At 35.8% G+C, this 12,351-nt stretch overlaps 1 protein-coding gene across 4 annotated transcripts in view; it reads right to left on the bottom strand.

The window, feature by feature from the left end:
- TDRD5 (tudor domain containing 5) overlaps positions 1–12,351 on the bottom strand; it is a 100,598-nt gene that overhangs the window by 66,415 nt on the left and 21,832 nt on the right. For all 4 annotated transcript variants that reach the window (XM_011951128.1, XM_011951124.1, XM_011951127.1 and 1 more), the window contains exon 5: positions 70–153. In XM_011951128.1, coding sequence (XP_011806518.1) covers positions 70–153 — 84 coding nt within the window. The remainder of the gene's footprint in view (positions 1–69; positions 154–12,351) is intronic.

Raw genomic sequence — 12,351 nt, 5'->3', positions numbered from 1 at the left:
CTCAACCACAAATGATATATAAATTTATAAATCAATTATTATTGTCTCCCAGAAACAGAAATTACTTACAAATTTTATCTTATGTTTTAGTTCTGAACTGATAGTTCCTCCAGGTCCAATTTGTGCAATAACCGATTTGAATGTGTTCTCCAGCTATGAAAAAAAGAAAAAAAAGTCAAGTCATAGTCCCCCTGCCCAAAGAAAGTCAAAGGTAGATCTAAACAATACGTAAAGAAAAAATGTATAAAAGGAGACATAATGCAATTAAATAGACAAAATACTGTTCTTAAGAGGAACTGTAACATTTCATACCATATGAAATACACTTAGAGTAGATAGAATCATTATGAAACTAAATGCTGAGGAATTTTCTAGGTTAACTAACATTTTCTAACACAATTATTCTAGAATCTATTACTCAATCGCATATTCTTACCCAGAAAGAATTGTTACTAATTTTCTCCTATTTATGAAAGTATTCCATGTTTACTAAAAAGCACACTTAATGAATGCCTAATGCAGGGAAGAGATGGGATGGTAGAACATTCCTGCACAGTGGGCAGGAAGGAAAAGTTTTTCTGTTACAATAGAAGCAAAGAGAGTAGGGGAAAGGGTAAGGGTACAAAGAAAGGCTCTGTGAATGTGGAGTCAGAAGTACAGACAGTTAATATCTGATAGCTCCTGCATTCTCTGATTTCAGCAGCAAGGCCCACTCCTGAAAGTAGAAGGAAAGAGGAGGGAGGTCAGACATTTCAGAAAGTAGAAAAAGTGGGAAAATAAAGTTAAGGAAATATTGGATGATAACCTGAACTTAGCAGATAGGAAGTGAGGACAGGAGGAATCTGAGTTAAGACAGTAGGAGTCTGAGGATTTTAGTAGAGAGAATTCAATGGCATACAGAGGCCCCACTAAAATAAAATAATCATGCATGGGAATAATTGAAAAGTAAGCTGGAAGGACAGGAGGATGTGATCAGAAAGTAGCAGGGAGAACATCCATTTAACCAAGGTCCAGTGAAGAGCCACAGCAGGAGAACTAAAGCAGAGTGAAAGATTGTGGAGTTATGTTCAGTCGACATTAAAGTTGATAACTGAATATTAAAAAAAAAAGTTAAGTCACAAAGATATAAAGAAAAATACCAATTACCTAAAATCCTACCACCCAGACACAATCACTATTAATACTTTTTCCTTCTCAACTGTTTCTTTTCGTCTTTCTTCTCACTCTTACTTGGCCTGACATAACTTACAAACCGTGTGCCCTTTTAGGTCTCAGTTTTTTCACCCAAAAAATGAAGACAATCTCCATCTCTCACGAGGCTGACAAGAAAACTAAATGTGATGAGGCACAAAGAGTGCATAACATAATGCCTGGCACATGGTGTGAGCATGACCCTTGCCTGCTCCTCTGGCAAGCAGCGCTTACCATTGCAGGATTCTCCCTCTGGCACTGACTACTCTTCTTTTCATCCAATATCATTGGCACAGCATTCAGCGGAAACCCCTCCAAGTTTTGGCAAGTGCGTGGCTTCCTATCAAGCTTCTGAGGGTTTTCCCCTATTTTCACATTTTCTTGGGCATTTCCATGGGTCTGGGAAGGAGAGGATTAGATACTTATGATTACATCATTAGCTTTAACAAAAGGTCCTACCCCTTAGTCTTAGATTCTTTACATTTCTTCTGTAGTTGCCATGCGATAATTTCCTAAAGGTCTCCCAGTGATCAGTAAGATAATCTTTCTAAAGATAACTGATCTTTCCATCCGAAGGATCTCCTGCCATTCGTAGATTCGATAACAATAACGTATTAAATTATCATTGTGCTAGGTGTTTCAGGGACAAAAGATGATTACCTTTGACGGTGTAATTCCTCTCAAGGCACTTACAATTAAGTAGGGAAGTGAGATCAACGCATAAACATCTATAACCTAAGGCTGTAAGTACCATTAAGCTGTAAACACACAGAAGGCTTCCTTTTGTAAGGACCTTGCAGGATGGAAAGAATTCTGCAGACAGACATGGTAGAGAGAATACTGAAGGTAGAAGGAACTTCATAAAGAAAATTGAATAAAATAGTTTGCCTAAGGCATTAGGGAAATAGTGAAAGAAAAACTAGAAAGGTAGATTAATGTCCTATTACTGAATACCTTAAATGCCAAGCTAAGAAGTTTTTCTTGGTTATACAGGCAAAAACAGAGATACTGATACTAGAGATTTTTAGCAAGGGAGAGAGATTATCAGAACTATAATCTGGCAACCGAAAATTAGATTGGATGGGTGGACAACCAGTTAGGAAACCACTGCAACTCTCTAGGCAAGAGTTTTAACTAGGGTGCTGGGAGAGAATAGAAAAAGAAGGGATATGACAAAGGTGGAATCCACAGAAATTAGAAAAGACAATACAGAGAAAGGAATCACTGATTCTACAGGGATGAATGATGAGACTAGAAACAGCCTCAAGGATCTCAAATTCTGTGTAGGAAACAAAAGTACCACGGAACAGAGAGGTAGGCTTTTGTTATTTCTTAATTCTAAAAGTTTGGAAAACTGGGAGGTAAATGGCAGGATGGTGATTACAGACTTGATGTGTCTCTCTGGATCATGGCTTATGACAAAGGTTAGCAAATTATGGCCTCTTTTTGTGCTTCCCATAAGCTAAGAATGGTCATATTTTTAAATGGCTGTAGGAAAAGGTATTATTTGGTGACATGTGAAAATTATATGAAATTCAAATTTCAGTGTCCATAGTTTTATTAGAACACAGTCATATTCACTCATTCATGTATTGCCTACGGCTGCTCTTGCGCTGTAAGGACAGTGTTTAGTAGATGCAGAGAACATTTAGCCTGCAAAGCCTCAAATATTTACTATGTAGTCTATAAGAAGAGATACTTGCCAATCTCGGGTTTAAGATAGCAAAATGATGAGTAAAATGATGAGCTTTTAGCTAGGAATAGAAAGCTTCTGAAAAAAGTAAAATTAAAAAAAAAAGTTTATCTCAAGCAAAATGTCTAAATTAAGGTGACTTTAAACTGAATGCAGTGGAGATTTTTTAAAGCCCAGGAAAAGTTGGGGATATCTATAATTATAGAGGGCAGAAGTTACAATGTGGAAGGGAAAAGTAAGATTGGGAGGTAATCAGTGATTTCAACAAGGCTTTTAGTGTCAGATGCCTGTACATCAAACATGAAGAATGGGGAATAAATCAAGTTAATGAGATAGAACTAGAAAATGAAGATGGAAAGTAACAAAATACACTATATTCAGATAGGAGCTTATAGGACCACAGAAGAGAAAGAGTTTTGAATCAAAAAGATATACTTTTCAGAAAAATGAACCAAAACATGAATAGGCAATAAAATAGAAGACTAAGTAGCAAATTAAAGCATAAAGCTGAACCTCAAATAAATACACATTAACAGATATAGTTATTTGCCCATCAAATTATAAAATTTTAAAAATACCCACTTATTCATTCAACAAATATGCACTGAGATCATAGTATGTGCTTCACACCGTATTAAGTGCTGGATATACAGAGGTAAATAAACTAGATATGGTCCCTGTCCTCATGGAACTTGCAGAGATAGACCTGAATTGATCATAAATATATGTAATTACAATTATTATAATGAAAAAAAACCCACAGTCCACATGATCTTACTTATATGGGAAATGCATAAAAGTCAAACTTGTAGACACGGAGTAAAATGATGGTTACCAGACACTAAGGGGTGGGAGGATTGAGAAGGCACTGGCCAAAGGACAAAAAATTTCAGGTAGGAGGAGTAAGTTCAAAAGATCTATTGTGTATCATGTTGACTACACTTAACAATATATTTTGTATTTGAAAATTAAGAGTAAATTGTAAGTGTTCTCATCACAAAAAAATGACAAGTATGTGAGGTACTACATGTCAAACAGCTTGATTTAGCCATTCCACAATGTATACATACATCAAAACATCAAGTTGTGCACCACATATAAAATTTTTACTCGTCAACTAAAGATATTTTTAAACACCACTCCCCCAAGTGTCACGAAAGGATAATATGCCTGAAGGTATCAGAAAGGCAATGCAGGTGGGTGGGGAGGGATCTCTGAAGGAAACTGTCCATTTGTACTGAGTAACAGCAAAGGTACAAGGAAAGGAGCACACACACAATCTATGCGAGTGTCGACTGAAACAATTCTTATGGATGACAGCCTAGCCACATACAGGATAAGCCATAAAAGTAAACATTCCTTTCAGTCAATGATGGCTCTTCTAGAAATTTATCCTGTGGAGTAACAGAGATGTGCACATACTTGAGCAAGATTTTCATCATAAGGTTATTTTTAATAGCAAAAACTGTATATAGAGCAAATGCCCAACTTAGGCTATAAGTTAAATTATGGCACATCATACCATCAGTTAAAATTATATTGCATTAGTATATTTAATAACGTAGCACGTTAACAATGCATAAGAGGAAAAAAAGCAGGTCACATACTAAGAACCAGAATGATTTTAATTTTTTAAGTCAAATTTTCACGTGATAAGAGTACACAGGTGATTTTTATTTTCTTCTGTGCTTGTCTGTATTGCAAGTTTTCTGTAATCAATCTATATTACTTTTGTAATAAAAAATTTAAAAACAGACAACTGGATAATTCAGAAACATCTAATGATGAATGCATTTTGGAAAAAGGATGCACGAGGCTAAAAGCAGAAAGAAACAGAAGTTATATCTCAGATGAATATACTTCAGACCTTTTGGCCATATGAGAAAACATTAATACATTTCTTACAAAGATCACAAAACTGGCACAGAAACATACAGCAGCAATGCTTTCAGCTGCTTAAATATTTGTTGGGTATATGCTATAGTATACATGTATCCCTCTCTACCCCCTACTCCCCAAATCCCTAAGTTGAAATCCTAACCCCCAAGGTGATAGTATTAGGAGATGGAGCCTTTGGGAGGTGATTAGCTCATGAGGGAAAGGCTGCCGTGAATGGGATTAGTGCCCTTATAAGAGAGGCCTTGGCGAGATCCCTTGCCTCTTCTGCTTTGTGAGTACACAAGACCTCTATCTATGAATGAGGAAGAAGGCTCTCACTGGACACCTTATATGCCAGAGCCATGATCTTTGACTTCTCAGCCTTCAAGAATGTTGAAAAATAAATGTTTGTTGTTTACAAGCCACCCAGTTTGTTGTAGCTTGTTACAGCAGCCAGAACTAAGACCCTATAAATAGGATTATGTAGGGTCTGACTTATTTGACTAAAAGCCAGACAGGATGGAATTTGATTTGCCATACTAAATACTTCATCTGAACTTGTGGGAAAATAGCTACAGAACAGTTACTCTAAGTTGGCCAGAGAATATAAGCCCCAGAGAACTGTATTAATTAACCCACTGAGTAGCTCCTTCTGATAATTTTTAATATATCCAATTATTTATCAAGGATACTCTTGAACTACAGCTGAGTCAGGTTACCAGGTGAAATAAAATGTTTCACCTCTTATATGCAATGCCAAGCAAAGCATCTAATTGATGTAAAAACTATCAATTGTTTAGGTGCAAATTAAAAGTTACGTGCAAACTAAGACCACCCTGATTTCATTTAGATGAGAAGATAAATTTCTTTATAACTCCAAGTTTATCTACCTTAATCTCATGGTGAATGTTACAATAAGGTCTTGAATCTATAAGACTGAGGGGGCAGGGAACAGGTAGAATGGAGTACTCTTTTTTTTTTTTTTTTTGAGACAAAGTCTCACTCTGTCGCCCAGGCTGCAGCACAGTGGCGCAGTCTCGGTTCATTGCAACCTCTGCCTCCTGGGTTCAAGAGATTCTCCCACCTCAGCCTCCTGAGTAGCTGGGACTACAGGCACATGCCACCACACCCCAGCTATTTCTTGTATTTTTAGTAGACACGGGGTTTCACCATGTTGGCCAGGCTGGTCTTGAACTCCTGACCTCAAGTGATCCGCCCACCTCCGCCTCCCAAAGTGCTAGGATTATAGGCATGAGCCACTGCACCTGGCAGGATGGTGTACTCTTAAATGGTATTAAGGCTAGAGATCCTAGAAATGCAAGATCTCTATTCCTTGACAAATTGCTACTCTTAAAGGTAAATACCTATTAACGGAAAGCAATGTAATCTGTGGTCTAGAACTACACACAATGCAGAAAATTCTGATGACCTGGGCTGGACACAGCACCTGAGGCTTCACCCACCAGAAAGTATAGCTAAATCCATATGCTATTCACCCATTAAAATGTTCATTTCTCCTCTAAATTCCCTCTCAAGAAGTCAAAATAAAACTGAATGCCTTTCAAAAGAGGCCTTAAACTGTTCTAACAAATTGCTTTGTGAAATAAAGCAACGGGCAGGGGTGGGATACAAATGGCCAAGCCAGCCTGTTTCTCTTGCAGGAGGAAAGTGAAGATATTCTGATCCTCATTTTACAAAGGAAAAACTTTTTTCATTTTAATAATATTTTCTTGTGACAAAAATGATGCATGTTCACTATGGAAGAACAAAAGATACAGATGATCAAAAAGAAAAAAGTTTACACTTTAACTTTGTTATATGTTTTTCTATGCACATAAAAACATAAACTTGTAGAGTTTTGAGGAAACATCTAGCAAACTAATAGATCTACAGTTTTGAAGAAATGGAAAGACGCACTTTTTGTAAATAGGATTATGTGAGATCTGATAATTATGTAGTGATAATTATGTAGTCCTACCATAAATTAAAATTCATAGTTTAGGAATTAGAACCCACCCCCCTCTCAGAACAAGATTTAAATTGTTCTGGTGGCAAAAACTTCAACTGGAAGTGAACTGTGGTTATTAGGCTGCATCTATGAGGAATTCTTAGAGCTGCAAAACTCAGGATGAAACTCAAAGAAAATACAGAAGAAAGTGTATCTGCATCTCTCTCACTCCTCAACTTGGAGCCATGCCATGAGCAAATGTCCTCAACTCTGCATTCGTTACTGCCTGGCTCTCACAGTTAAAAGGTAGAGTCTTCCTGCTAAATTCTATAGAGTGGAAAATTTTTGAAAAAAAGAAATATACATTATAATTTTTTTTTTCTGGAAGTTTTAGTCAGCACAATAAATTTAGAAAATGGAAATAACTTTAAATACTGAAAAGGGAACAGCAAATCTACTCTTCATAAATGATAGGGTAGTCTACTGGGAAAACCTATGGGAAAACTATTGAAAAACCAAGTTTGCTACGGTAGTTTCAAAACAATATTTAATAGTCAATTTCTTTCTTTCTAAACCATGAGCACTTAGAATTCCAGTCTTAATGGCAAAAACAGTATCACAACTGGCCAGGTGTGGTGGCTCATGCCTATAATCCTAACACTTTGGGAGGCTGAGGCAGGCATTCAAGGTCAGGAATTCAAGACCACCCTGGCCAACATGAGGAAACCCCATCTCCACCAAACAATACCAAAATTATCCAGGTGTGGTGGCACAGCTCTGTAATTCCAGCTACTTGGGTGGCTGAGGCAGGAGAATCACTTGAACCCAGGAGACAGGTTGCAGTGAGCTGAGATCACACCACTGCACTCCAGTCTGGGTGACAAAGCAAGGCTCCATTTCAAAAAAAAAAAAAGAAAAAGAAAAAAGTATCACAACATATAATATCTAAGAATACAATTTCGAGAAATGTGCCAAACTCTAATAAAGAAAACTACATATCTGCAATGAAAGGCATAAGATTAAAACTTGAATAAACAGAGAACTACAACATGTTAATGAATGCACTTAATGAAATGCATGAAGTCTCTTCAAAAATTTTAAACTTAATTCTAAGAAATCTCATTGAAACTTTGGAACTTACAAAAACAATTCTAAACTTTCAGGAAAAAAATAGAAAAAAAGTCTGAAAGGAGACTAACCAGGGGAGACTTGTCTTAAAAAACATTAAAATGAACTTTTTAAAAGTAACTTAAAAGTAATAAAAATGGCTGATTAAAAAATCAACTTTGTCAGTAACCAAAAATGGATGTGAAACAATTAGACTCTATGTTTGGCTTTTTGATGAGAAAAAATTTTTGTACTTAACCATCTTTGAAGGATTGACATTTGAGTTAATAACCACACAGAATCCTGAGAGTTATATAATCAGAAACTACGGGAAAAAAGACACTACCACACTCTGAATTGAAGCATATATTGATACTTTTCTGGAGGTCAGTTTAACAAAAGCCATTTTTAAAAAATGAAGATTTTCTTTGACGAAAAGAATGAGAAAGAACAGAACAATTCATGATCATCTTTCTGAATTTCAAAGAAAAAGATTTTGACAAGCATGCAGTTAGTCAGCTTACCTACAAAGAAAGATAAACAGGCTGGTTTCAGGCTTCTTCAGCACAGGAAATGTCAAAAGAAATCAAAATAATCTAAAAATAGGAAAATTACTAAGAAATCAACAAATGAACACTCTTTCTTGGTAGTAAGACTATAACTCCTTTTAGGCTGAGTTTTCTGTATTAAGAATTACTTTCACCATTTAAAATAAAAGTTATAGCTTCTACTCTCCTGTCATAAATAACTAGAAAATTGGAAAAATGTACGAAACAATGATCTAGAGCTGTTGAATAACAATGCAGAACTGAGAGGTGAGCCTTGAACCCACCCTCCTACACCCTGTCCACCTTACAGCCTGGAGAGCTTTCAGGATAGTGTAGGAAGAAGTAACAGAAACAGAGCCTGGCAGTCTAGATGAATTGAGGAGACAGATTTTGAGATAACGAGGATGCTAAAATTTGCAGGATTGAGTATGGAAAAGGAGGAGTGGCACAGAAATAGCTCTAGAGATCTGCAGACGAACTCCCTTAAGTTTCTGGATGAGTACCAATCTGTGCAAGTGGAGAGAAGTTCTTTGAGGCTGGAGAAACAAACAAGAAGCAACAGGCTGAACAATACTCCGAGCTCACATAAGGCTAGGAACAGTGTTCCCACTAGACAGAGTAGGAGTACTTCGTAATGCATTGAGTCAATCCTTAGAAAGATAATGCTTCAGTGGTGGGGCTAAATTAGCCCTAGATTGAAGGCTGTTCTGGACCCGCGCATCTTGGTCTGCTCAGGCTGCCATAACAAAATACCATAGACTGGGTGGCTTAAATGACAGAATTTTTCTTATAGTTCTGGAGGCTGGGAAGTCCAAGATTAAGGCATAGGTTGAACATCCCAAATCCAAAAATCTGAAATTTGAAATGCTCCCAAATCCCAATTTTTCAATGCCAATATGATGCCACAAGTAGAAGATCCCATACCCAACCTTATGTGATGAGTCACAGTCAAAACACAGTCAAGACTTTGTTTCATGCACAAAATTATCTAAAACATTATATAAAATTGCCTTCAGCTTATGTATATAAGGTATATATGAAACATACATGAATTTCATATTTAGACTGGGATCCCATCTCCAAGATATCTCATTATGTATATGCAAATATTCAGATAAGAGATACTCAACCAAGCATTTCAGATAAGGGATATTTGACCTGTACTACCCAATTTGGTTCCTGGTGAGCACTCTCTTTCTGACTTGCAGATGGCCACTTTCTTGCTGTGTACTTATATGGCCTTTTCTCAGGGTGCTCCCGTGGAGAGAGCAAACTCTCTAGTGTCTCTTCTTATAAGCTGTTTATCCCATTATAAGGACCCCACCTTCATAACCTAATCTAACCTTAATTACTTCCTAAAGACCCCATCTCCTAATATCATCATATTGGAGGCTAGGGCTTAAATGTATAAATATGGGGAGAATATAATTCAATCTATAGCACCCACTCTAATACAGCTTAAAAGAAAAACTCAAAATGATCAAATTGAGTCAAAGTAATTTATATGTAAAGCCCAACAATGAAATATTCACAATGGTCTAGCATCCAGTCAAAAGTTACCAACCATGTGAAGTGGTAGAATATGATCATGTCAGGGAAAAAAAAATCAATAGAAAAAAAAAAACTGGAAATGGCACAGATAATAAAACTAGACAAGCCCTCTAAAACAGTTATTATAAACCTTACACATATGCTTATGTCCATAAGGTATTAACATAATGAATAGAATAAATGAGATATTAAAAAGACCCACGTGGAATACCTGGAGATGAAAAATGCAACATCTGAATGAAAAATAATCTGGATGGAATCAGGTTACATTCTGGAGAAAAGATTAACCAGTTTGAAGACAGCAATTGAAACTATATAAAATGAAGCACACGGTGGGGAAAAAAAGAGAACTGCAATGAAAGAAAAAGAGCATCAGTGACCTGCAAGAAAATAACAAGCAGTCTAAAATAGATGTTATTGTACTCCAAAAGAGGAAAGGAGAAAAAAATGTTTGAAGACAAAATATCCAGATTTCATGAAAACTATAAACCTACATACAAGAAGCTCAATGATACAATAAGCTCAATGAATCCCAGGCAGAAAAATAAAGAAAAGTACACCAAGGGATGCTACAATCAAACTGTGGAAAACCAAACAAAGAGAAAATCCTGAAAGCATCAGAGGGAAAAAAACTATGAAGACAAAAAAATGGAATAACGTCTCTGAAGCACTAAAAGGGGGCAAAAACTATCAAACTAGATAGAATTCTATACCTGGAAAAATAATATTTCAAAATGAAAATGAAAAATAGACTTTTTCAGATGGATAAAAGCTAAGAATATACACCACCAGCAGGTTTATCTTAGAGGATATGTTAAAATTTTCCAAGCAGAAAGGAAAGAATTGGAGAGCATCAGAAATAAGTGTAAGTAAACAAGTTTTTTTCATGTTTAATTTCTTAAAATTTGACTTTTATGTTTTTAATATTTTAGTATTAAAATAAATATTCCTATTTACCTTAAACATTTTCTAAGCAAAAATAACAATGTATTAAGAGGTATATAACATGAGAACTAAAATGTATCACAATAAGAGCACAAAGGATGGAAGAGGGAAAATGTAAATTTACTGGTCCGTGGTTCTTATATTTTATATGAAATGTTATAATATTATATGAAGGTCAATTTTGATAAGTTAAAAATACAGGTTGAAAACCCTAAGGCATCCACTAAAACTATAAAATAGAAAAATATAGATAATAAACAAAAAAGATAAAGTGAAATTCTAAAAAATACTTAACCAGGTACAAGGCAAAGAGTGTTCCCTCCCACTGCTTTGCAACATCTTGCTGGAGTCCTAGCAAATGCAGTAAGTCAAGAAAAGGAAATGAAACAAACAGACTGGGAAGGAAAAAATAAAACTGTCCCTTATTCACAGATCACATAATCTATGTAGAAAATATGACAGAATTTTTTAAAAACTCCTGGAACTAATCAGCAATTATAGCAAGGTTGCAGGATGCAAGGTTAATGTACAAAAGTCAATCATTTTCCCATATTCCAGTAATAAGTGAAATCTGAAATTCAAAAAAATACTATTTACATTAGCACTCCCCCAAATATAATACTTAAGTATAAATCTAACAAAATATGTACAAGATCTGTATAAGGAATACTGCAAAACTCTGATGAAAGATATCAAAGAAGAAATAAATGGAGAACTATTCCATGTTCATGGATAGAAAAACTCAATATTGTCCAGATATTAGTTCTTCCCAACTCGATTTATAGATTCAATTCAATCCCAAACAAAATCTCAGCAAGTTATTTTGTGAATATCAACAAATTGACACTGAAATTTATATAGGAGGCAAAAGATCCAGAATAGCCAACAAAATATTGAAGAATAAAGCCAGAGGATTGAAGCTACCTAACTTCAAGACTTACTAAAAAAGCTACAGTAACCAAGACAGTATGGTAATGGTGAAAGAACAGACCGACCAGTGGAACAGACTAGAGAACCTAGACACAGACTCACATAAATATAGTGAACTGATCTTTGATAAAGGAGCAAAAGCAACCTAATGAATCAAACATAGTCTTTTCACAAATGGTACTAGAATTGAACATCCACTTGCAAAAAAAACCCACAAAAACAAAAATGACCCCCCACACACATATCTAGACCTTATACCCTTCACAAACATTAACTTAAAATGGATCATAGACCTAAATGTAAAATTCAAAACTATAAAACTCCTTGAAGACAACATAGGTAACACTGGCTGACTTTGGATAAGGTGATGAGTTTCTAGATACAACACCAAAGGCACAATACATGAAAGAAATAATTGATTGCCCGGTCTTAAGATTAAAAACTTTTTCTCTATAAGACAATGTCAGGGGGGCGGAGCAAGATGGCCGAATAGGAACAGCTCCAGTCTCCAACTCCCAGCGCGAAGGACACAGAAGACCGGTGATTTCTGCATTTTCAAC

Source organism: Colobus angolensis, unplaced genomic scaffold, assembly GCF_000951035.1.
Source record: "Colobus angolensis palliatus isolate OR3802 unplaced genomic scaffold, Cang.pa_1.0 Scaffold315, whole genome shotgun sequence".
In the NCBI taxonomy this organism is placed as follows: Eukaryota; Metazoa; Chordata; class Mammalia; order Primates; family Cercopithecidae; genus Colobus; species Colobus angolensis.
Note: the sequence above shows the minus strand (reverse complement) of the source record. Positions and strands in the feature narration are given on the sequence as shown.